We start from the raw sequence: 22,955 nt of genomic DNA on the forward strand, positions 1-22,955 counted from the left end.
CGAGTGTTTGACGGGTTGAAAGTTCTCGTGTTAGTGTAGAATTGCAGATAAAATGGATGAATATCAGTATCCACTGTTTTTTGAAGCCACTGACTTTACAGACAGAGAGAAGGAGAAAGTGAGGAGATACTTTCAGAAAAGGCGAGACTCCGGGGGTGGCGACTGCGGAAATCTTGAAAAACTCGGAGGAAGCGTTTATAAAATCTGTTTCAAGTTAAAAGAGGGTAGGACAGTCGATCATTTGTAAAATATTTTTTTTTTAGCTTTGTGTTTAAATTCAGGCTATTTCAGTGACTCTGTTTATGGATGTTTTCCAGATCAAGACAGAGTTTTGCAGAGGAAGTTTCACACCATCACTCTTCCGAGTGGAGAAGTGCGGCTGACCGTGAGCCGGACAAGTTCACCACAGACCTCTGACCAGCCATCGACAAGCCAATCACTGGTACAGTTTACTGCTCTTTCAAACATGACTTTTGGTTACAGTAAAAACTGAGTGCCAGAATAATGTGGCCAAATCAGTTTAAGAGGAGTGAGTTAGCCTCCAGGGGAAGTTGGACAGCTGAGGACAATATTGACAAAAAACAGATGATTATAAAATATTTCAAAGACACTGTAAGTACTGCAAAGAATACATTTTAAATAGTAAAACAGTGCTTTTTAAAAAAAAGATACACGATCATTAAATTTGACGTCAGGGACAAATATAGAGAACTATGTGTTTGTTCCACTTTTGCTGGGCCCTCTTTTTTATAGCTTTCATTTCATTGTGACTCAGTGTTTTCAGTGGCTGACAGTTCTCAGGTTTCTTTCACTTCTGAGTCTTGCTGTTAATACAGAGTGTAAATATACAGTCTAGTTCAGCATTTTTTAAATAAGAAAGCCTTCCCTGAAAAATACATCATGTGGATGGCACAGTGTGCAGATACAGATGCAAATACTTCACATACTATTTTGCATTAATGCCTTTGTAGACAAGGAAGCAATGCCATGTACAGGGAGTGCAGAATTATTAGGCAAGTTGTATTTTTGAGGAATAATTTTATTATTGAACAACAACCATGTTCTCAATGAACCCAAAAAACTCATTAATATCAAAGCTGAATGTTTGTGGAAGTAGTTTTTAGTTTGTTTTTAGTTTTAGCTATTTTAGGGGGATATCTGTGTGTGCAGGTGACTATTACTGTGCATAATTATTAGGCAACTTAACAAAAAACAAATATATACCCATTTCAATTATTTATTTTTACCAGTGAAACCAATATAACATCTCCACATTCACAAATATACATTTCTGACATTCAAAAACAAAACAAAAACAAATCAGCGACCAATATAGCCACCTTTCTTTGCAAGGACACTCAAAAGCCTGCCATCCATGGATTCTGTCAGTGTTTTGATCTGTTCACCATCAACATTGCGTGCAGCAGCAACCACAGCCTCCCAGACACTGTTCAGAGAGGTGTACTGTTTTCCCTCCTTGTAAATCTCACATTTGATGATGGACCACAGGTTCTCAATGGGGTTCAGATCAGGTGAACAAGGAGGCCATGTCATTAGTTTTTCTTCTTTTATACCCTTTCTTGCCAGCCACGCTGTGGAGTACTTGGACGCGTGTGATGGAGCATTGTCCTGCATGAAAATCATGTTTTTCTTGAAGGATGCAGACTTCTTCCTGTACCACTGCTTGAAGAAGGTGTCTTCCAGAAACTGGCAGTAGGACTGGGAGTTGAGCTTGACTCCATCCTCAACCCGAAAAGGCCCCACAAGCTCATCTTTGATGATACCAGCCCAAACCAGTACTCCACCTCCACCTTGCTGGCGTCTGAGTCGGACTGGAGCTCTCTGCCCTTTACCAATCCAGCCACGGGCCCATCCATCTGGCCCATCAAGACTCACTCTCATTTCATCAGTCCAAAAACCAGTCTTGAGATATTTCTTGGCCCAGTCTTGACGTTTCAGCTTGTGTGTCTTGTTCAGTGGTGGTCGTCTTTCAGCCTTTCTTACCTTGGCCATGTCTCTGAGTATTGCACACCTTGTGCTTTTGGGCACTCCAGTGATGTTGCAGCTCTGAAATATGGCCAAACTGGTGGCAAATGGTATCTTGGCAGCTGCACGCTTGACTTTTCTCAGTTCATGGGGAGTTATTTTGCGCCTTGGTTTTTCCACACGCTTCTTGCGACCCTGTTCAAAGTCAAAGTCAAAGTCAACTTTATTTGTCAATTCTGCCACATGTACAGGACATACGGAGAATAGAAATTTCGTTACTCTCAAACCCTAGATGAAATAGCAAATGAACATTTAAATAAAGAGAGTGATTAAAAAATGCAAATAAAATAATTAAAAAGTAAAAATTTAAATAAATAAATACAATACAAATTAGCAAGAAAGCTATGCAATATACAATATACAATATTCAGGTAAGGGTAAATGACATTGAGTGTAAACCAGGCAGAGTAGTGCAAATAGGCAAATAGTGCAAATGGAGATTTAGTAATGTTGACTATTTTGAATGAAACGCTTGATTGTTCGATGATCACGCTTCAGAAGCTTTGCAATTTTGAGACTGCTGCATCCCTCTGCAAGATATCTCACTATTTTTGACTTTTCTGAGCCTGTCAAGTCCTTCTTTTGACCCATTTTGCCAAAGGAAAGGACGTTGCCTAATAATTATGCACACCTGATATAGGGTGTTGATGTCATTAGACCACACCCCTTCTCATTACAGAGATGCACATCACCTAATGTGCTTAATTGGTAGTAGGCTTTCGAGCCTATACAGCTTGGAGTAAGACAACATGCATGAAGAGGATGATGTGGACAAAATACTCATTTGCCTAATAATTCTGCACTCCCTGTATGTTACTCCACCTCCATACCATCAAAGATACTGTGTCATGGTCCTGGGTCCTTTTGACAAAGTGTTTTGAGTTCGCTTGTATTTTTGTCACTTGGTGTTATTATTTGTGTTTTACGTCCACTGTGTTTATTCTATAATTGGTTTTTCTGCTTTGCTTTTTGATTATTAGATTCCCCTCGTGTCTTTACCCCCTGTGTCTCCCTCTGTGTTTGTTTCTTTGTGTGAGTCCTTGTGCCTTGTGTTCCATCATGTTTCCCCAGGCCGTCTGCCTGTGCTCTCCCTTGTGTTCCCTCGTTCCCACCTGCCTCTCCTCCACTCCCACCCATATCATGTTTCCTGTTTTACTGTGAAGGTCCCGTGTTTTTTCTGTTCAGTCTAGCTTCCCCTGTCTCGTTATGGTTATTCGTATCAGCTGTACTCCTCGTGTGTTCTCACTTCCTTGTCATCCCTCTGTGGATTTAGGTAAGTGTCCTCCCTCATAGCTGTGTGACTCTCCCTGTGTCTCCCCATGAGTTTATAGGTTGTCGCAGTTTAGTTTATTTCTATTTGTATCACCTCTACACCTGCAATAAAGCAGTTCACATTTTTCATCTCTGTGAGTTTCCGTTTGGGTCCTTTTCCTTCCCTCACACAGCCGTTTTGTGACATACTGTTTTTAAAAACATAGGTCATAAAAAGCCAGATGGTAACACTCTCACTGGACACTTTATTAGGTACACCTTGAGAGTAACAGAGAAGACTTCAGTGCTGCTTTAAATCTTTGCTGTTAATTTTTTATTATAATGTTGTGATGTTATTTGAGTTACTGTTTCCTTCCTATCAACTCGAAGCAGTCTGGCCATCCTCTGACCTCTGACATCAAGAAGACGTTTTCATGCAGAGAATTGGATATTTTCTCTTTTTCAGTCCATTCTCTGTAATCCCTAGAGATGGTTGTGTGGGAAAATAAATAAATTAAAGCAGCTCAAATTTATTTTTCATTCTGATGCTCAGTTTGAACTTCAGAAGATCCTCTTGACCATGTCTAAATGGTTAGTGGCATGTGATTGGTTGATTATCCATATGTATTAATAAGCTTAAACAGGTGTACCTAATATAGTGGCCAGAGATTGTTTGTCTGTGTGGTTCGGTCACACAAAATTTTAAATTCCTTGTGGAATCCATGGACACTGCGTCTCGTTTGCACACAGATTAAAAAAAAAACCTCAACATCATGTTTTAGATTATTCACCAGTCATTGCATTCTGCTTTCATTTACATTGTACACAAATACCCAGACTGGTTTAGAAACAGGCCTGTAGCATATTTCTTTTATAACACAGTGTCATAGTCAGACATAGCAATCAAAAAGAAAAACATATAAACAAAAACATTAATTTAATGTGGTTTTACCTACATAACAGAAAGGACTGTATGAATTGGGGCAACTGCCATAAAATCAATGTTGTTGTTTTTTGTTTGTTTTTTTGTAGAACTAGTTTATGATGATTGAATGATTGATGTGTCCAAACAACAAACACTGAATTTTAATTTAGCAGTGGGCTCAGTGTTTCATGTTTACTCCATGATGGATCTCGTGTATGCTGTAGACTGGACATAGCTAACATAGTACATAATGGATGAATTATTAACAGATTTAAAGAGAAAAGAAATAAAATACATGACATGGCGAAGATTACGTTGATTAGAGGTTTTGAATAAGGGTTATGTATTACTTAATGTCCAACCCTATGTGGTACACTCCCACTGTTTACAATAAGTAGCCTATCGTATATCATAAATTGACAGATTTTTTTTCTTTCCCTCTTTCAGAGCTCTAGAAACTCAAACATAAAAGGTCTTGAGAAGACTTTCAGGATAGATGTTTTCCTGCTGTTTTTCCTGAGAGACAACTGTAAAGCATACACAATTTTTGAAAAACAACTGTCATCAATCGGCTGCACAGTGGAGCTAAATTTCGATGAAGAGGAGGTTTTGGTTAGAGGAGAGGTTGACAAGGGGCCAGGAGGTGGTTTTGGTGGCGCTGCAGAGAAATGGGAGTGCCAAGTGGATCGGGTCTTTATTCGGCTTACCGAGACCTACCTCTGCTATCATGTGCTTGAGCCAAAACTGGTGAAAATGATACTGCAGGACTCGGCCTTTAAGACAGATGATATCAAAGTTTACACAGAGAGTGGCTATGCTGTGGTTGTGGGAGAGGTTGATGCCGTGAAGGAAAAGATTGCAATTCTGGAAAAACGCCTACCCACCAAAAAGGTAATGCCAATTGTGGAGAGGAACTTCAAGCTCATAGAAGAAGAGTTCAATCGAGAAATGCGTGCTAATTGTCCAGAGGTTACAATCATCAGAGGTAGTGCCATGATCACTTTGGAGGGCCCTGACAAAGAGGTGCAGTCAGGAGCTGCAAAACTGGTTGAACTGATTAAGAACGTAAAGGAGAAGAGCGTTAAGTTCCCTACAGCTCTGCTAACCTTCATGAAGACCAGTGATGCCATCCCAAAATACCAAACTCGCTTCCAGCAAAGGCTCAGAAACCCTGTTTTCTTTGAGGTGGGTGCAGATCTGGTTCTGTCCAGTTTGTCCTCTGATGCTTTAAATATGGCCGAGGCAGCAGTAATGAGAGACTTTAAAGTGACCACTGTACAGCTGCAGGGTGCAATAGATCTCAACAGGTTGAAAGAAATTCTGATGAAAGCCAAGAACGAGGCAAACAGTAGAGAGTTCAGAGTGGACATCAGCTACATGCCAGGCGCCAGGGGAACCTCAACAACCAACGTCCAACTGGTGGGCTACAGTGAAAATGTGGCCAAGCTCAATGAAGTTCTTCATGACTTCCAGTTGAATCAAGTTTCAACTCAAGAAACCATCAATCTGCTTCATCCTGAAATGGTCGACTGTTTTAATAAAATCTTAGACTTGATTGGCATGAAGCAGACCAAGGTGACCTTACAAGCCTCACATTTTCCAAATCCTTGTGTGTTTGTGTCTGGTCCTCGATGTCATGTTCAGGAGGCCAAGGAGGCCCTAACATCAACTCTAGACAGTGTTGTAGTAGACACTTTGACTCTAGATGGACCAGGGGCTCAGCAGTACTTCCAGGAAGAGGGTAAAGTGACTAAAGAGCTGATAGAGGGTTCCTGTCACGTCATTATCCGAGATAAGCAAACTGCAGCCATCCCAAACGTGCAAAGACCACGAAACACCAGCAGACTCAGTGATACACCTAGATCTCTCAGCTACAGCAGCAGCATGTACAGCACAGTTGGAAACTCTGCAATCAACAGAACAAACCTGAAGATCAAACTCAGCAGTTTAGAAAATGAACAGGTTTGATTATTTCCATTCAATTCTATTTCCCATAGTCTCAAAATAAAATATCAACATTCATGTTATTCAAAATGATTTCTGCAGGTGGATGTTCTGGTGGTCCCCATGCTCAACAAGCAGCTGACTTCTACAAATATTGGCAAAAGTTTGTTGGCCAAAGCTGGGAATATATTAAAGTTAAAGTTTGATTCAGTCTTAGCCAGTTGTGCCCTCGCCCCTGGTGATGTTCAGCTGGTTGATGCACCTCCATCTCTGGGCTGCTCCAGGATTTTCTTCATTGAGTGCTTGCCTTGGGATGGAGTAAGAGGACAGAGTGTTCAGGTAAAATTAAGGACTTTCATTAACACTTCTGGTGATGGAAAAGTGCTAATTCATATTTAATTTACCTTCAGAAAACCATTGAAATGCACTTTATAGCTGTACATAGATGAAAGTATTAATTTGAATAATCAGATGATATCTAAGCATGTATACTCAAAACTAGAGGAACAGACAAAAGAAAAGATAATAAAATATTTAACTGAAAAGTAAAAGCATTAACACACAAACTAGTCAATTAACTGTACCTATAACTGCAAGGGAGGATTTATCCTCCAAAGCCTCACTGTTTTCCATGTGTGCTCTGTTAGTTGCAGTGTGCAATCCAAGAGTTTGAAAACATAGTTTAAAATATGTAACTTTTGATTTGCAGGCTCTTGGTAACGGTCTGAAGAAGTGTCTGGAGCTTTGTGCACAGCTGAATTTGGGTTCAGTGGCCATTCCAATCATTGGGCCAGGAATTGTTTTACAATACCCGCTGAGAGAAGCTATTCAAGTGTTGACCGACATCATTCACCAGTTTGGATTATCTGCATCCTCTGGATCTCTTACAAACATCCACATTGTGATTAAACCTGGTTACCCTGATTCTGAGGAGGTCAGTGTCAGTTGATATGTCCTGATCTGATATGTAACATGAAGGCATCCATCTTTCATCATGTTATTCTGTGTTTTTATCTACAGTGCTACCACGATGTCTACAAACAGCTCGGCTTAAATATGAACCAGGGAGGCCAAGGTAAACTAGCACTACTCAGACTGTCTTCATTATGTGACATTAATGAATAGTGAGCAGATAAAAAGCCTTCAGCCAGTGTTATATTTTACCATCTTCATTATCACCCTCAGCCATCAGACTAAATATCAGACAAAATCTAATGTGTGGTGTTCTTTGTCTCAGCAATCTTCAGGTCCCTCACCAGCGACCTAGATGACATCGTCATAACAGTGGGAAGTGGAGTTAAACTACATGTGGTGTTTGGTGACATCACTAATGAGACTACAGATGCTGTGGTGAACATAACAGACTCCCAAAGTTTTAACTTTGGTAAGTAACCTTGGTGAGCAGGAGGATCACTATGGCAAAGTCAAACAGCTGTTCATGAATATCTGCTCAAAAATGGGGATGCCCATATGAATATAATCTTTGAGGATCAAAGTTTTCATCTAGCATTATCAGCAGGTCACTTACATTAGCTAAAAACCTCAGCATATAATTACGAAGAGCTTAACAGATAGTCATGGTTGAACATCATAAGTATTAGAAAGCCACTAATTTCTAATGTATATGGAGCTGTAAAACTAGATAATTTCTTATATTTTGGATCTCATACCTATCATGGTTATAGTTTCACATAATGAAATCTAGTGCAAATTAGGCACATTCAGCAGGAACAGGCTTAGTGGATGGCAAAATGTAAAACTCTCAGGCGTAGGTGATGGAAAGCAATCAAACTGTAACACAGACAAGTGACTCAGTGACAGTCTGGCAGGGAACAGAGATGAACAGGTGAACTGGTACGCTGCCTGTGGTGTCAACTCAGCATGAGAAATGTTTGATCTTCAGCCAAGAAGGTTTGGCAGGGATTAGCCTTTGACTTACCTTTGAGTACCATTTCCCATAAATGCATGTGGATTGATTTGGGAATATAGGGTTGATGAGTAACTATTCAGGAAACGTATCCAACTGTGACACAAATTGGAACTTAAGATGAAACTGTGGCATTATTATTATTGTTACTATTTCCAAAGCTGTACTTACTAATTAAATACATTTATTAAATATATTTTACCAATAGGCATTAGACATTCATTTTACTAAGATTATCTTACTCTTTTTGAAACCCCAGTTTTTCTTTTAATGTTACCATAAGATTGGTATTTGTGATTTTTATTACATGCTAACAAATCAAAATGTATTTGTTACTCAACTGTGCAACTGACCCTAAACATTACAGTAGCAAAATTTGGCATGTTACTAACAAAATCAGTGCGCTCCAGGGTAGCTGTGGCTACAATGTAGCTTGCCATCACCAGTGTGTGAATGGGTGGATGACTGAATGTAGTGTAAAGCGCTTTGAGGTCCATAGGGACTAAGTAAAGCGCTATACAAATACAGGCCATTTACCATTTTTTACCATTTACCAAAATAGATGGCAATAGTTATGTAAAGGTTGGTAACCTCCATCATCAGAATCATCAGTCCTGGTGCTAATTAGCTTTTTTAGCATGCTAAAACTAGCACAAGATTAGCATGTAGCACAAACTTGCCTTCACTGACATCCTTTAAAATATATTTTTTCTTTCTCTATATATGGCTTATGCAAAGACATCTCAACTTTAGCTGAACCACAGGCGGCAGCAACAGTGAATCGAGGAGAAATTTTCGTGACCCAGTCTGGAAACTTCCTCAGTAAAGCTATTTTACATGTGCATGGAGAACAGGATGAAGTCCTCATTGAACAACTTGTGTGTGATATCATTTGTTACTGTGAATCACATAAATATAATTCAGTGGCAATTCCTGCCATGTGTGCTGGTAAGTATTTTGTTCAGCATTTCTATTTATTCTGTTTGTTGTGCTACACACACACACACCTAAGAGGCAGGGGTGTTTTTGCAGGAGCTGGAGGTTTGGATCCTGCGATTGTGGCAGGAGCCATTTTTCGAGGGATCAAGTCATCTGCATCAATCATGACCAGCCTCACTGACATCCGTCTCATCCTGATTAAGATCGATGTCTTCTTGACTTTTAAAGAGGAAGCGATGCAGATGTATTCCCCAGCTGTCATCAACAGAGGTGACAGAAATATTCACAAACTGACATTTTGTGTAGTTATTTAGTGTAATGAATTTTAAAATAAAAACTGATTCAAAATTATTTTACTGAAATTTTTTACTGATTTGTTCTAGTACTTCCAGTACTTCCAGTACTTCCAGTTCAAGTACAGCAACAACAGCCTCCTCATTCTGTGAGTGCATACCTCAGCAGTCTCCAAATCAGCTCTACAAGTCAGCAGTCTGTCTTCACGTTCCTGGGTCTTTCCAAAAAGGACGTTGACGATGCCATGGAAAAGCTGAAGCATCAATATCAGACGCAGTGCTCCAGTAACACCTTCTCAAAGGAGGAACTGGAACCCCTCGACCAGGATGACATGATGGAGCTGAAGGAGCTGGTGGAGTCTGAGGGTTTATTCATGCAAACAGATCAGGCTGGCACCCTAACAGTGAGCGGGCTAAAAGACGGGGTCACCCGGGTGATGCAGAAAATGAATCAGTGTCAGTTAATGGCTCTTGCTAGAGAGGTAAGAGTCAGGGAGGAGGAGGATTTGTACCTTCGAGTTGTTTGGTGCATCCTGGCACATAACGGTAACTGGGAAAGACTTCCCAGAACAGCCAATCACCAACTGGAAAGCGACGAATTAACAGAAGGAATAACAGATGCACAGGGACTCACATGGGAGGTTAATCTACAGAGAATGGTGGCCACACAATCACTGAGACAGACAACGAAGCTGAAACGACTTGAGAATCTCACAGGTGAGAAGATAGTTCTCAATGATTTACAAAATGAGCCCGACTGATACTGGAGTTTGATGCTTGAGAGTAATACAAACTCAAAAGAAACAAATGTTAAAGTGTATAAGATGTAATGAAAGGATGGAGTACAAATAGAAATGCATAATATATTGCAACCTGCCGCACCTGTAAGAAAAACAATCATACAACACCTCGAACACAAAACTTTAAAAATGCACAGCTACATAAATATCTGTGTGTGCATGTGTGTGTGACAGACAGAGAGAGAGAGAGTGAGAGAGAAGAGTATGTGTATGCGTCTTTGTCACGAAATATACATGAAAATGAGTGTGGGAAGCTGCAATAACACCTCTCAGGAGCCAGAGCATGATAGAGATGGATCCAGGAGAACCATTTGAAGCCCCCAAGAGTACCAAAGACCTGAGGCCACACATCTCAGTGATATCTGTGCCTCCATGCCAGCAGGAGAAGAAAGGAGGCCCTTAAATGGGCAGCTCAGAGCCAAGGGGTGGGAGTCCCAGAGGGCTAGAGGCAACAGGCAACCGACCCTCCTAGACTTTGGCCACCCTAGTGTGAGCCAAGCTCAAATTCCCGGGCTCAAGGTGCCAAAGAATTGCCCAGTAGCTGGCAGACGTGTGTGGGTTTGTGAAACAGGGGTCTAGGAAGATGGCTCTACCCACTGTGACCTACGCTACCCACAACCCTCCATCAAGACACTACATCTATGGTTGATGCATTGTATGAGGGAATGAGAATTTACTACAAGAATTTGTAGTAAATGGCAAATAATAAAGCTTAGCATAAGCTCTTTCTGTGTCTTCTTGTTTGTATGCTGTATAAGCTATATATGCTTGTCTCTTTCAGACTTTACTTTCCCTCTGTACTGGGACAGCATGGCTGCCAGTGAAAATATGATGGTCATTCCCCTGGAGTCTTCTTCTGCAGAGTACCGAACAGTGAAGGAGGCCTTCAAACGAACCGTCGCCAAAACTGTGATGAAGGTGGGTGGCTCTCCTTGCGTAAAGGAACGTTTCAGTTTCTAATTGTATTACCTGTTTTATTATATGCATGCTGCATCACTACTTTATTCTTTTGTAGTCAGTACAACCAATGATATTAAATGTTATTAATGAAGTGTAAAGTGTAAAAAATATTTCTGTTTTTATTTGCTTTAATATTTATGTATATTTAGGTATATTATTTACAGTAATTCCCATTATTTATTTATTTATTTATTCATTTATTTATTTATTATTGCTTCCTTTTTATGACATATCCTATCATAAATTCTACCTCGAAGTTTGTTCCGTGTATTTGGTTTTGTAACCCCAGTAACATGCCCAGAGATATATACATACATATACACACATACTGATGCAAATATACATGTGCACACACATACACATATATAAACACAGTGTTTGTGTAAAAAGCGAGTGCAAACTGTATCTTTGTAGTGGTCATGCTGGGACATTGTTTCAGTTCCTCACTCAGTCTGTTCCAGTGCTTCACTCCCAACATAGATGCAAAAACTTCATTTATCAGTAAATAAAGGATATTTAACTAATAAATTTATAGATAAAATGGAAGAGTAAAAAAGATCACAATGTAATTCCAAGTTACAAGAAATCAGTCAATGTCACATTATATAAACAAACTAAATTCACCATTTGAAAGATATGATTTATTTAATTAAATTGTATTTATTTATTTTTTAATTGTATTCATTCATTCTGGATTTTAGTTTTAGTTTCATATATCTGAAGTCCACTGAATTGATGATGACATAATTTTCTCATTCACAATACAAAGAAAGTTTCAATACAGTTGTAAAACCTGCCTGCAAATCATCATGTTTTCAGTTTTTCAGATTTGCAGATTTAAGGTAATTAATTGATCGATGTTTACAACACAGAATCTTCTCATACCTGAGATGCACACCTCAATTTATGGCCCTCAGAATATGAGCATAAAACTACCCCTCAGATGTAATTAATATCCTTGATTACCTTGTTTGGCAGCTTGTTGATCCTTTGTCCATCTTCTCTCTTGTCAGATTGACCGTTTGCAGAACGTTCACCTGCGTCGCGCCTATGAAGCACAGAAGAAGCACATTTCTGATAAGAATGCACAGGAGGGAGGAGCAGGGGAGAAACTTCTGTACCACGGGACGACCCAGGAAAATTGCAACTCCATAATGAAAACTGGATTCAACAGGCGCTTTGCTGGACAAAATGGTGATAATCTTTTTATAATCCACAAGTGCAAACTGTCAGTGCCAATAATTTGCATAACATGTTCTAACCAAAGTCAACACCAGAGTCTTCTTAGAGTTGCAGGTTTTCTGTTGCAGGGCAAAATAAAAGTAACCTTGTCATTAGCAGTCTAGTCTAAAATTAAGTAAATAAAACCTCAGATGATAGGAAAACGTGGTATATTAAGTTTCATTATTCATTTAACAAAAATTAAGCTAAAAGGAGGAAGCAGTGTATGAAAGCCAAAGTGTCCCCTTAATGCTTACATGTGTGTGAGCATCTTTATAAAAACAGAAGTTTTGGCACTACTACTGGTCGAGAGCATTCAGGTGTGTGTCAACACAATACCACAATCTTCCTAGGAGTGGACGTCCCAGCAAACTTGCCCCAAGATCAAGATCTTGCAATGCTCAGAGAAATTGCAAAACACCCAAGAGCTACATCTCAGACTCTGCAGGTGTCGTTAGCATGTTAAATGTTAAAGTTTATGACTGTACAACTAAAAACAGACTGTCTGTTGACTGTGTGTTGTTTGTAAGGGTTGCTTCTTTTTTTTTCTTTTTTTTGCAACCACAAGTCAACATGAGCACCTCTGTTCTAGAGAGTCTAATGTGAGGCTGACAGCTAAAAAAAATCCAATACTGGATTACGTAAAAGCACAATGATTTCAAGCATAGCAGCAAATCTACAACACAATAGCTGGAAATGCTGCAATGGCCCAGTGTCCTTGCTCAAATGATGTGGTGGGACCTTAAGAGAGCTGTGCATAAATGAATGCCTGCAAACCTTAATGAACTGAAGCAACACGCTAAAGAAGAGTGGGCTGAAATGTCACCAGAACAATGTGTGAGACTGATAAAGCCACACAGGAAATGATTACTTAAAGTTATTGCTGCTAAAGATGATTTAATTATTAAGGTATTGAGTTTCGGGTTTTTGGGGGGATTTTTTTACCCCATCAGTCCATCGAGCGGGCATTGGTTGGCATAAGTGACCAACTTTGCAAACAAAATAACACAAAACAAGGCAACATAGGATTTTCAAATCGATACCATAGGTGTCTCTAATAAAGATCTTGTTTGAGTTCAAATCTCATTAGTCTTGACCTCAAGGTCAGCACCCCTGCTTCAATCTTTTTTAGGGTGGCATTCCGTTTTTTCACAGTTTGCATTCAGTGAATTTTCATAATGGTAATAAGTATTTTCCTGTTATATGAGTGTAAGTATAACTGTATGGATTTTCAGGCCAGGGCACAACTTGATACGAGAATGGTTAAAAGATGATCCCCGCTTCAGAGAATTGACTCTAATGGTGCATCGATTTAAGTTTTTACTATAGTATTTGTTACTAATTACAAAGGAGGAGAGCTAATGTGTTTAAATAGACCTTTGACAAGTAACAGGCAATCCAGTATAACCACTGCTTGTTCCTGTATACTGTCAGGACAATGCAGGTAAAAATACACTGTGATTATGAGAGCATTCATATATTAAGGCTGAATAAATTATTTTCTCTTCTGGTGACTTTGGTGTTTCAAGGGTGATATGAAAGGCAAGGCTTTGTTGTTGTTGTTTTTAATCTTGTTAAGCATTTGTGGCTTTCGTGACACATAAAACCTTGGGTTTAAGTGATTGTGGAGGTGTTTTCAGGTCTAGTACAATAACAGCGCTTGATTCCTTATTGGGCTGAAAGGAAAGATTTTCATGTTCCTGCATGCACTAATAAAACATGTCAATTACAATCAACAGTGTAGTTAAAACACCTGGTGGAAGATATTAAAGTAGCAGTACATGTAACAAAGGAGGGTTTAGTGAACTAATAATTCTGTGTTCTACAGCTTGTACTTCCAGGGTATTTGTGACACCTAAAGAATCTACTGCTAGAAGACTGAGGGGTATCATGTGATTTATATTTCAAGACACTACAGTGTAAATGTGATCAGCTATTGTTAATTTTCTTTTTCTTTTCTTCCTACCCTCAGCAACTTCATATGGTCGTGGGACCTACTTTGCTGTAAATGCCAACTACTCGGCTCACCCCACCTACTCCAAGCCAGCTGCTGATGGTTCTCAGTTAATGTTCGTCGCCCGAGTCCTCACAGGCGTCTGCACTCATGGCCGACATGATATGAAGGTGCCTCCACCTAGAAACCACCAGCAGCCTCACGACCGCTATGACAGTGTGGTAGACAGAATAGATAACCCCAGCATGTATGTTGTGTTTCATGACAACCAAGCGTACCCTGACTACCTCATCACATTCAAGTGAGAGTAAAGGAAAAGTGTTTTCCACTGTTTACAAACAAAGGTGTCTGAAAAATCCAAAAAGAAAAATAATAAAACTAATATGCACATTTCACACTACAGTTATATACAGTGAGATTTTGAGTTTGAATTATAGAATTATGTCTGATTTTAAGCTTAATTATTGACCTGTCACTGAATTAGAAAAGTTACATATGTGTACATAAACACTGGAAACATGTTACACAATCATGCAGTTTTTAATCTTTGATTTGGTTGACATTTGCATCTTACATCTTCACTTTGTAAAGTGTAAAGCACTTTGAATCACATCTAATTAGTCCAAGAACATGTCACAATACTCTAATAAAGATTTACTGTATGATTGCCTGGTCCATTCGTAAACTGTGACATTTCATTTGAATTGTGGTGACATTATGCAAACAACATCTAAAAAATATTTGAATTCATAATCAAGTAACTGTTAAACATAGTAAACCATCTGGTAGAAGAGTTAAAAAAGTTAACTGTGTTAAAATGAGAGTTAAAAACATGAGTGAAGAGAGAAAAGCTCCAGTGGGATGATAATCTTTCTTGTCTGTGGCATTTTTGTCCACAGCTAAATGTGTTTTACAAGAAAAGGGCTCTATATGTTTCCTTTGGAGTTCATTTACTACAAAACTGAATCTGTTATATATATCCGTTCGTTAAGTCTGACGTCACTAGCCGTGTCTGGGCCTAAACTCTGCTGCAGGTCCATATATCAAACGATCACTATGGCATTACTGAGAGTTGAAAAACTGTCTAAACTCTTTCATCTTTAATAAAATGATCAGCGTTCTGCTCTACCAGGTGTAACAATTGAGTTTAACATCCAGGCATCCATGAAAACGGAATTTATGACATTTAACGGAGTTAGAAGTTAGCAGGAAGTTAGCTCGCTAGCTTCTATCTAAATACAATATAGCATGTCCTGACTGTGGGGTTTTGGAAACAAATTAAAACGTACAGCTCTGTTATCACTTCCAACATAAATGAAGACAGAAAACTAAACAGCAGTGACGTTTGTAGGGTTACTGAAGTTTGGCTAGCTGGTATATAATGATGTGCTACGTGACCGCTAGCGACACAGCTATGTTAGCATAATATAAACAAGCTAACTTTTTTTCCACTCGATAAAAGTTAACGTGAGTGTTCTCGGTGGTCAGGAACAAATGTAATTGCATGGCAGGATGCTGTAAAAGGACCAAACTTCAGCCAGGACAACAACTGAGATAATCCATCCACAATACGAGGTTAGTCATTCATATACTGCTGCATGGGCTGGGCTGTAGTTACATCCTAAGGTTTTAAAAACTGAGCTTAAATAAATGATTAGCGGTAATAAAAGCCGAGGGAGGTCAACAGTGATCACTGACTGTTTTAGGAGCTTTTTGAGATTAAATAGAAGAAAATACAAAACATTAAACATGTTAACAACACAAAAGCCATATTAAACGCAGACTACTTTAGGCACGGAAGTAGGATTTGTCACGTCATCACTTAACAACCGGATTATATTATATAAAATATAAGCCATTTAGCAGCTAGCTATTAATTTGACTACTATCTGTGCAGCATTTGAAAACAATATCAGCAATGCTGAAGCTATGTAGCTGAAAAACTGTAGTTGCATAACAATGATATAGGCCTATATGTGGTAAAAGAATAACTGAGGCTAAATAATGCTGGGCGTTTGTGAACGTAGCAATTCTCAGGGGTTGATGGTGACAGACGCCTGGCCTTGGACCTGCCGGAGAGCAGGACAGTCCAGAGTGGCGATCACCCTGCTTGTCCCGGCCCTCTGCGGAGTGAAATACTCAGTCCAGGTCAGAGAAGAGCCTCCTATGACCAACCTGAGAAAAGACAAACACGTCAAAAATATTAAAGCAAGACGCAGAATCCTTTGAAATAGGTGTTTTGTTTTTTTTCCTTTTGCTACTATTTGGAGGTTATAAAATCTCATCCAAAGGAATAAGATGAAACTGAAACCAGTTTTTGGTTTTATGTGGAAATATTTTATACAAACAGTTGTTCATGATCACTCACCTGTAATACCTGGACTTTGGCTCCATCATCCCAGGTCCTTCCATGCGAATGTAGACGTTCTCCAGGTTGAAGCTGAAGGGGTTTGTGAACTCCACAGTTGCTATCATCTCTTCACTCACTTTGCCTCTACCAGACACCTGAAGTACACACAGGAAATGTAAAAAATCTACCCCCAAAATCCAACTTTGTATATGATAAACAGTTGCTGGATAGGACATCAAACATGTAATAAAAGCAAAGTAAACTGCCCGAGTGGAACCAGGTTTGTCTTTAATGTGATGTAGGATGCACACTGCAACTGAAGAAACACCAGCAAAGAGAAAAATGCTGCAAAAGCACACAAAACACATCAGAAATAGAAAAAAAAACTCTAAGAACAAAAAATAAATAAATTGTGAAACAAAGTGTTTCTAGGGACAAGATAAAATGACGGACGAACTGCAGCAGTGAAGAAACGTGCAGTGTTACACTGAGGCTCACTTAAAAGAAGCAGAGGGTTCATCATTGTCGAGAGGAAAGAAAGGATACAGGTATCGTGTGTTTTAACCACACGAGTCATATGTTTGCTATTAGCCGTTTACTGTTAGCTTGTCACTTTCACAGCTGTTCCATCACATAATGGTGAAACACTTCATTTTGTTTTGTGATTTTATTTATTTATTTATTTATTTATTTTTGGATTTTGTGGTATTTCCTTGTTTTGCTTCTGTTGTTTTTTTATTCAATTTCCATTGTGTTTGTGTGCTTTTCCAGCATTTTTCTATTTGCTAGCGTTTCCTTAAGACGCAATGTGTTTGATCTCTCGGGGGCCACCACAAGGAATCATTTCAGACCTCGATGATGAGTTTGGGGTTGCGCAGGGTGACGACTTTCATTGCGGTGATGATTAGACCGGTCTCTCTGATCTTCCCCGTAACAATGAAGTGGAGGTTAGCTTGTTCCACCAGACGCTTCATATATTTCTTCGACTCCACAATTGCCACCTCCTTCTTATCTGTTAAATATAAAAATATTTCTACTTTGATGTGTGTATATTTCCTTAAATCAAAGTTAGAGATAAGATAAAAGATTAAATACTCATCGAGGCAGACATTTGTCCATAACTCAGGATTACACTGAAACAGTTGTCTACATTTGGTAATCATCTGTGGTTTCATGACTATGCCTCTTCATTTCCATGCCGTACACCTGACTCACTCATTTTGGGTTCAATCACCACCCTGGGGGTCAGGAACAGGAATTCGGTGCTGGCAACTCCAGTATAATACACCACACTCCCGCTGATGTAGGCGTCCACAGTGCGGCGCTCATCACTCTTGTTTTCGAACTCCACGTTCAGCTCAAAGTTGTCACCCACGCTGATCTCCAGGTTGGGCAGGACCACGTCCACATCAGCCGCGGGAGGGCTGGACTTCTCTCGTTTGCAGCCGTACTCCTCTGCTTTTTCCAGGACTGTCCGCTCCTCTGTGCTGCCTGTGTTGGGCATTTGAAAAACATTAGTGTGTTTGTATATTAACAGAATAAATTCTGACGTCCTTTTTTATTTGCTTTGCATTTTTAAAATGGTCTTGTCTCAGAATCGTCTAATCTTTGCCCAGTTTGTGATAAATGAAGCACCAGGAGTCTTTTAGTCCAGAGTACCAACTGTGGATAAAAACAATACAGCACGATGCCAAATGGAGCTGATTTCCAAATGAAAATAACTCAAATTCACAGTGTTTTCCTAAAAACACTGCCTAATCTGGCAACCGTATTGGAGTTCATGATGCCCGACAGCATTCAAGAGTGCCAACAATGAGCTGTTCTCCCGTTTGAACTTGCCACCTGGCATTTCAGCTCCAAGGATTTAAACACTGACTTAGAGACTGGCGGAGCAGGGTAATCCATCACTGTAAAAATGAAGCCTAACAGTGTGTTTCTGCTCAAGTGTTTCCATTTTCTTTTCTTTTTTTCATTATTTCATGATGTCAAGGTGACTGCATTCATTTTGCACATTTTAAAGCTGCTCCTTCATTTACTGTGGCATTCTGAGCTCAGGCTCCAGCACAGAAAACAGATCTGCTGCTTCCTGAAACACTGACATTTGTGTTCGATGTAGTCCCTGACCTTCAGCAAATTTGTATTGATCTGTAATGTCGCGGCGGGTCACATCTCCTGGAGATTTGGTCAGAACCAGGCGGCCTACGTGAGTTCGGTTCACTCTGACTGGCTCCAGGGTCCCATCTTTCCTCCGGGAATGAAACACCACATCACTGTTAATCTGTAGAAGGAAAGAAATAGGCACTGTAAAAACAAATACTGTGTGCCTTCTGTCATCAAACTGCCTGGTTATTGGTCATAAAACACAACAACCAGCGAGCGACGTCATTAAATACAAACACATTCTCAGTAATTCTAGAAAGAGAGTAATTCAAAGGCATTCACCTCGGCAAACACGAACGCAGCGTCAAATGGGAAGCAAATCTGTCCGTGCTTGATGGCCTGGACTGACGCAGGTCCACATCTGTACATGCCTTTATGGATTACAAAGGAAAAATCAAAAAATCAGTGTGACTCAAAGCACAGAAAACATTTGCCTCTCCTTTTACATTGCTTTGACCTAACCCTACAGCATTGGGAAAACCAAGGGAGGAGATTATAGAATTCCCTAACCTTATTACTAAATTTTTGCTAAATTTTTGCTCACCATCACTGGTCTCCTGTGGTGTTGCATCCACAACCTGCCAGCCCCCAAAGCCAGGAGGGAGGTCAGGTCTGGACATGTAGCACTCGTTCCAGCAGTGATAGTTCCTGACAAAAAAAAGAAACAGTGGTAAATATATAATCCAGTTTAGTTTGTATCTAATAATTTAATTTAGGTATATTTTCAGAATCAATTACTTAATCTTGATTATCTGGTGCTCCTACGAGAATACTGTAAATTTATTTCTCAGTAAATTTTGTTGCAATTCTCTGGAGAACAAAAAAGTCTGATTCTGAGTACTACCATTTGAAGTGTGTTAACAGACACCTACCAACAGGAGTGCAAAACATGTAGACCAAGGCAAGTAAAGAAATCTCAGGATATCTGTTAAATGGAAAGTTTCAGTACCAGATGGAGTCCCTGGTTCTGTTTCGATCAATCTTGCCGTTTTCATCCATGATTATGTCAGTCTTCAAGTTTCCATCGTTGTCGTGAGCTGAGTAGTAGTTGGTGACGACCCGAGATGGGATGCCCAGACAGCGTAAGACTGAAATGCAGAGGCAGAACTTACAGTCAAATCAAAAACAAGGGCGGGAGTCAAGAGCTTAAGAAATGTGGTTCTAAACTGAGTGAGCTGGTGCAGAGTCAAAGGAGACTGTATGTAAAAGGCACCCACTGTGACATCAACCAATGATGAGCAGACATCATGTTTAAACCCCCAAACTGAGGATTTTGGCAGTTATCTTAGTCTATATTTTTGTTTATTTATTTATTTATTTATGTATTTTAATAAAATCAGACATACCAAGACAGGGTTGGACCTGACTGAGAATCTAAAGGAACTAGAGACCATAAACTCATTATGGACATTTTTCGTGAGGTCAAAGATGAAGGGAGCCAAAGGGCTTTCCCTTTTCTTTTTCCAACCAGAGCAGTCACTGAGTAGTGGCCATTATGCTGTATATATATATATATATATATATATATATATATATATATATATATATATATATATATATATATATATATATATATATATCTCATGCTGAACCTTCCTTAACAGATTTGTTTTTCCCCACAGAGTTCTTATAAATAAATAGTTTTAAATGGAGAGTCATTTTTGAGCTACTTAGATCCAGTAAAGCTCTCACAGGTGTTGAAAACAGCAGCGTACACCCAGCACTGAGCGTAGCAGACAGGCATCTTGCTGCTGTTGTAGGTGAGCAGGATGTCCGTGCTGCCGGTCCAGGAAGTGGGTGCCACTCCATAGGTGTAGTCACCACTCCAGTTCCCCACCAAAACGCCTTCATCATCCCGAGAGTTCAGCTGCAAGGAAAAAGACAAGGCTTTAGATATTCACTGATTAAACACAGGGTACGGGAAAGCAGCACTCATATTAGCATTGCTCTCACCATGGCAGAGGCTACTCTGACGATCTTGATGGGGTCTCCTCTGTTGGTGATGGGCATTTCAGCCCGGTCCATGATGTACAAACAGGAATCCAGGATTCCATAGTTGAACTAGGCATAAAAACCCTCAGGTCAGTCACAAGACTTAACTGATAAGCCCTGAAGTGCCTCAGTCTTGTTTTCTCCTACCTGTCCATAGTTCCAGTCCCTCTCAGCAATGTCATCATAGGAGCCGTGATAGATGATCCCCATCTCGGTCATCACACACTCCTGCCTCTCCGTCTCATCATCCAGGAACACAGCATCCTCTGAGGGAAGACAACATGTGGGGTGCTTGAGTAGGACGAAAGCCAAACTGGGATGTTACAGTTCAGACTTTCAAAGACATACACATAAAAAAAGAAAACAACACAGCACACCTGCCACCCAGGGATTGAAGAGGATGTACATGTCCCTGGTGCTTTCCTTCCTGGTCCTGCGGATGCCATAAGGTGTCACCACGGCAACGTACATCTGGTACTTCCCCACAATGCAGTTTGCTGCTGGGGTGATGGCCATGGTGACCACGTTGTCAGAGGTGTTTGTGATGCGGCCTTCCCAAGTGGTCTGACGCTGCTTTGTGGGGAAGACAGGGACGTAGGTGCCCTTGCTGAACTGAGGGCTGGAGCCTGAGGGAGCAGCAAACATCAGCACATTTACATCATCACCTTTAAGTAAATATATTCTGGTGATTTATGTTTATGCAGGTCTGCTCTGATTGTTCCTAAAGCAATAATAATAATAAAAAACTGTACTCTTTTTTTTAGATATCCCCCCTGGGTCAACCCACCTGAATCAAATGATTAGTTCATTACCAGGCCTCGGGAGAACTTCAAGACATGTTGAGGAGGTAATGTAGCCATTTAAATCAGCTGTGTTGGGTCAAAGACACATAAAGCCTTTTGTCTAAAACTATTTAGAAATACTCCAAACTTAACTAACATTATTAACAGGATGCAAAACTGAGGTAGCACCAAGAATAGAAATAGAACAATCCTTTAATTGTCCCACAAGGGGAAATTTGGTTGTAACAGCAGCAAGAAAGACACATATACAAACAAACAGGACACAGAATAGAAACATACACAATTTTTTATATATTTACATCAAGGACTATAGTTACCAAAAAACAGAGTATTGTACCGTTATTAAAATTAAATAAAATTAAATACAGATAAGAGGCAAACCCAGGTTGTAGTGTGAATCGGTTGATAAAATTACAGCGCTGATGTAAACATCTGTGTTTGGTGGGAGCAGTTTTGATTGTACAGTCTGACAGCTGCAGGGAGAAAGAACGTGTGGAAACGCTCCTTCATGAGTCTAGGATGCAGCAGTCTGTCACTGAAGGAGCTCGGTTGATCTGATATCCTCGTGTTGGTGTTGTTCCCAGATCATCATACTAAATGTTGTTCCAGGATCAACATTGCAAGTGACCAATCAGAATGTTGTGACGTCATACGTTTGCGACTTCGGGAAAAACCGGCGTAAAACAAAAAACGGTACTTAAGCTGCGTGAAACCGCCTCTGTCCGCCGATCAACGGACCCTGACCCTAACCCTAACCGTAACCCTTTAATAAGCAGTAAGCAGAATTAATATTGTCCTTGCAACATTGGAATTTCATAAATGCACGAATGGCTTGGCGCGCAAAGGAATAACGTCACAACAATGTGATTGGTCACTTGCAATGTTGAACCTGGAACAACATTTTCATGATGGTCTGGGAACAACACCAACACGAGGATATCAGATCATCCGAAGGGGGGGCTCTGCAGTTCGGCGACAGAGACGTGTTGACTTTTGCATGTAATACCACTTTGTACCACTAGATGGTGCAGCGAATCAGTGAAATCTTCATTTAAGAACACCTTGAATTTTTATTTGTCACAGTGGCCTGGAAGAAATTTAAAGCCTCACTAGGAGAGAAACAGATCAGGCTGGTTGAAAAGAAAAATTAAAACTTGAAGAGAAGCACAGATGTGAAAATGTCGACACCCCGGCTTGATGCATGCCAAATAATCCAGGTAAGGAAATCCTAAAAAGTGAATCTGATCTGCATCTGAATCAAGTTTCTTGCATTGCAACACATCTATCTGGTAAAATTTTGTCCCCTGGTAGTGTTTTTAGTTAAATACTGTAAAGGGTAATTACAAAAAGTACCTTTAAGCCCTTAGTTGTTTACTTTAAAACTACGTTA

At 39.9% G+C, this 22,955-nt stretch overlaps 2 protein-coding genes across 2 annotated transcripts in view; one reads left to right on the plus strand and one right to left on the minus strand.

Moving 5' to 3' along the window:
* Positions 1 to 14,935, plus strand: LOC105941405 (protein mono-ADP-ribosyltransferase PARP14). The gene is made up of 13 exons (XM_014412499.3): positions 1 to 224; positions 318 to 442; positions 4,670 to 6,184; positions 6,269 to 6,505; positions 6,876 to 7,100; positions 7,187 to 7,241; positions 7,404 to 7,550; positions 8,832 to 9,041; positions 9,126 to 9,302; positions 9,416 to 10,042; positions 10,907 to 11,043; positions 12,099 to 12,279; positions 14,279 to 14,935. Exons 1-13 carry the CDS (start codon positions 53 to 55, stop codon positions 14,563 to 14,565), a joined length of 4,095 nt encoding a protein of 1,364 aa, XP_014267985.3. The 5' UTR covers positions 1 to 52; the 3' UTR covers positions 14,566 to 14,935.
* Positions 14,782 to 22,955, minus strand: part of f13a1b (coagulation factor XIII, A1 polypeptide b) — a 13,703-nt gene continuing 5,529 nt past the window's right edge. The window contains exons 4-15 of the mRNA XM_004570711.6: positions 21,140 to 21,388; positions 20,910 to 21,028; positions 20,724 to 20,831; positions 20,463 to 20,637; positions 19,720 to 19,858; positions 19,315 to 19,418; positions 19,053 to 19,141; positions 18,735 to 18,888; positions 17,826 to 18,101; positions 17,462 to 17,622; positions 16,629 to 16,765; positions 14,782 to 16,435 (exon numbers count right to left, since the gene is read on the minus strand). Of these exons, the coding sequence (XP_004570768.2) occupies positions 16,294 to 16,435; positions 16,629 to 16,765; positions 17,462 to 17,622; positions 17,826 to 18,101; positions 18,735 to 18,888; positions 19,053 to 19,141; positions 19,315 to 19,418; positions 19,720 to 19,858; positions 20,463 to 20,637; positions 20,724 to 20,831; positions 20,910 to 21,028; positions 21,140 to 21,388 (1,853 nt within the window). The 3' untranslated portion in view covers positions 14,782 to 16,293. The remainder of the gene's footprint in view (positions 16,436 to 16,628; positions 16,766 to 17,461; positions 17,623 to 17,825; positions 18,102 to 18,734; positions 18,889 to 19,052; positions 19,142 to 19,314; positions 19,419 to 19,719; positions 19,859 to 20,462; positions 20,638 to 20,723; positions 20,832 to 20,909; positions 21,029 to 21,139; positions 21,389 to 22,955) is intronic.

The sequence above is a fragment of the Maylandia zebra genome, linkage group LG3, assembly GCF_041146795.1.
Source record: "Maylandia zebra isolate NMK-2024a linkage group LG3, Mzebra_GT3a, whole genome shotgun sequence".
In the NCBI taxonomy this organism is placed as follows: domain Eukaryota; kingdom Metazoa; phylum Chordata; class Actinopteri; order Cichliformes; family Cichlidae; genus Maylandia; species Maylandia zebra.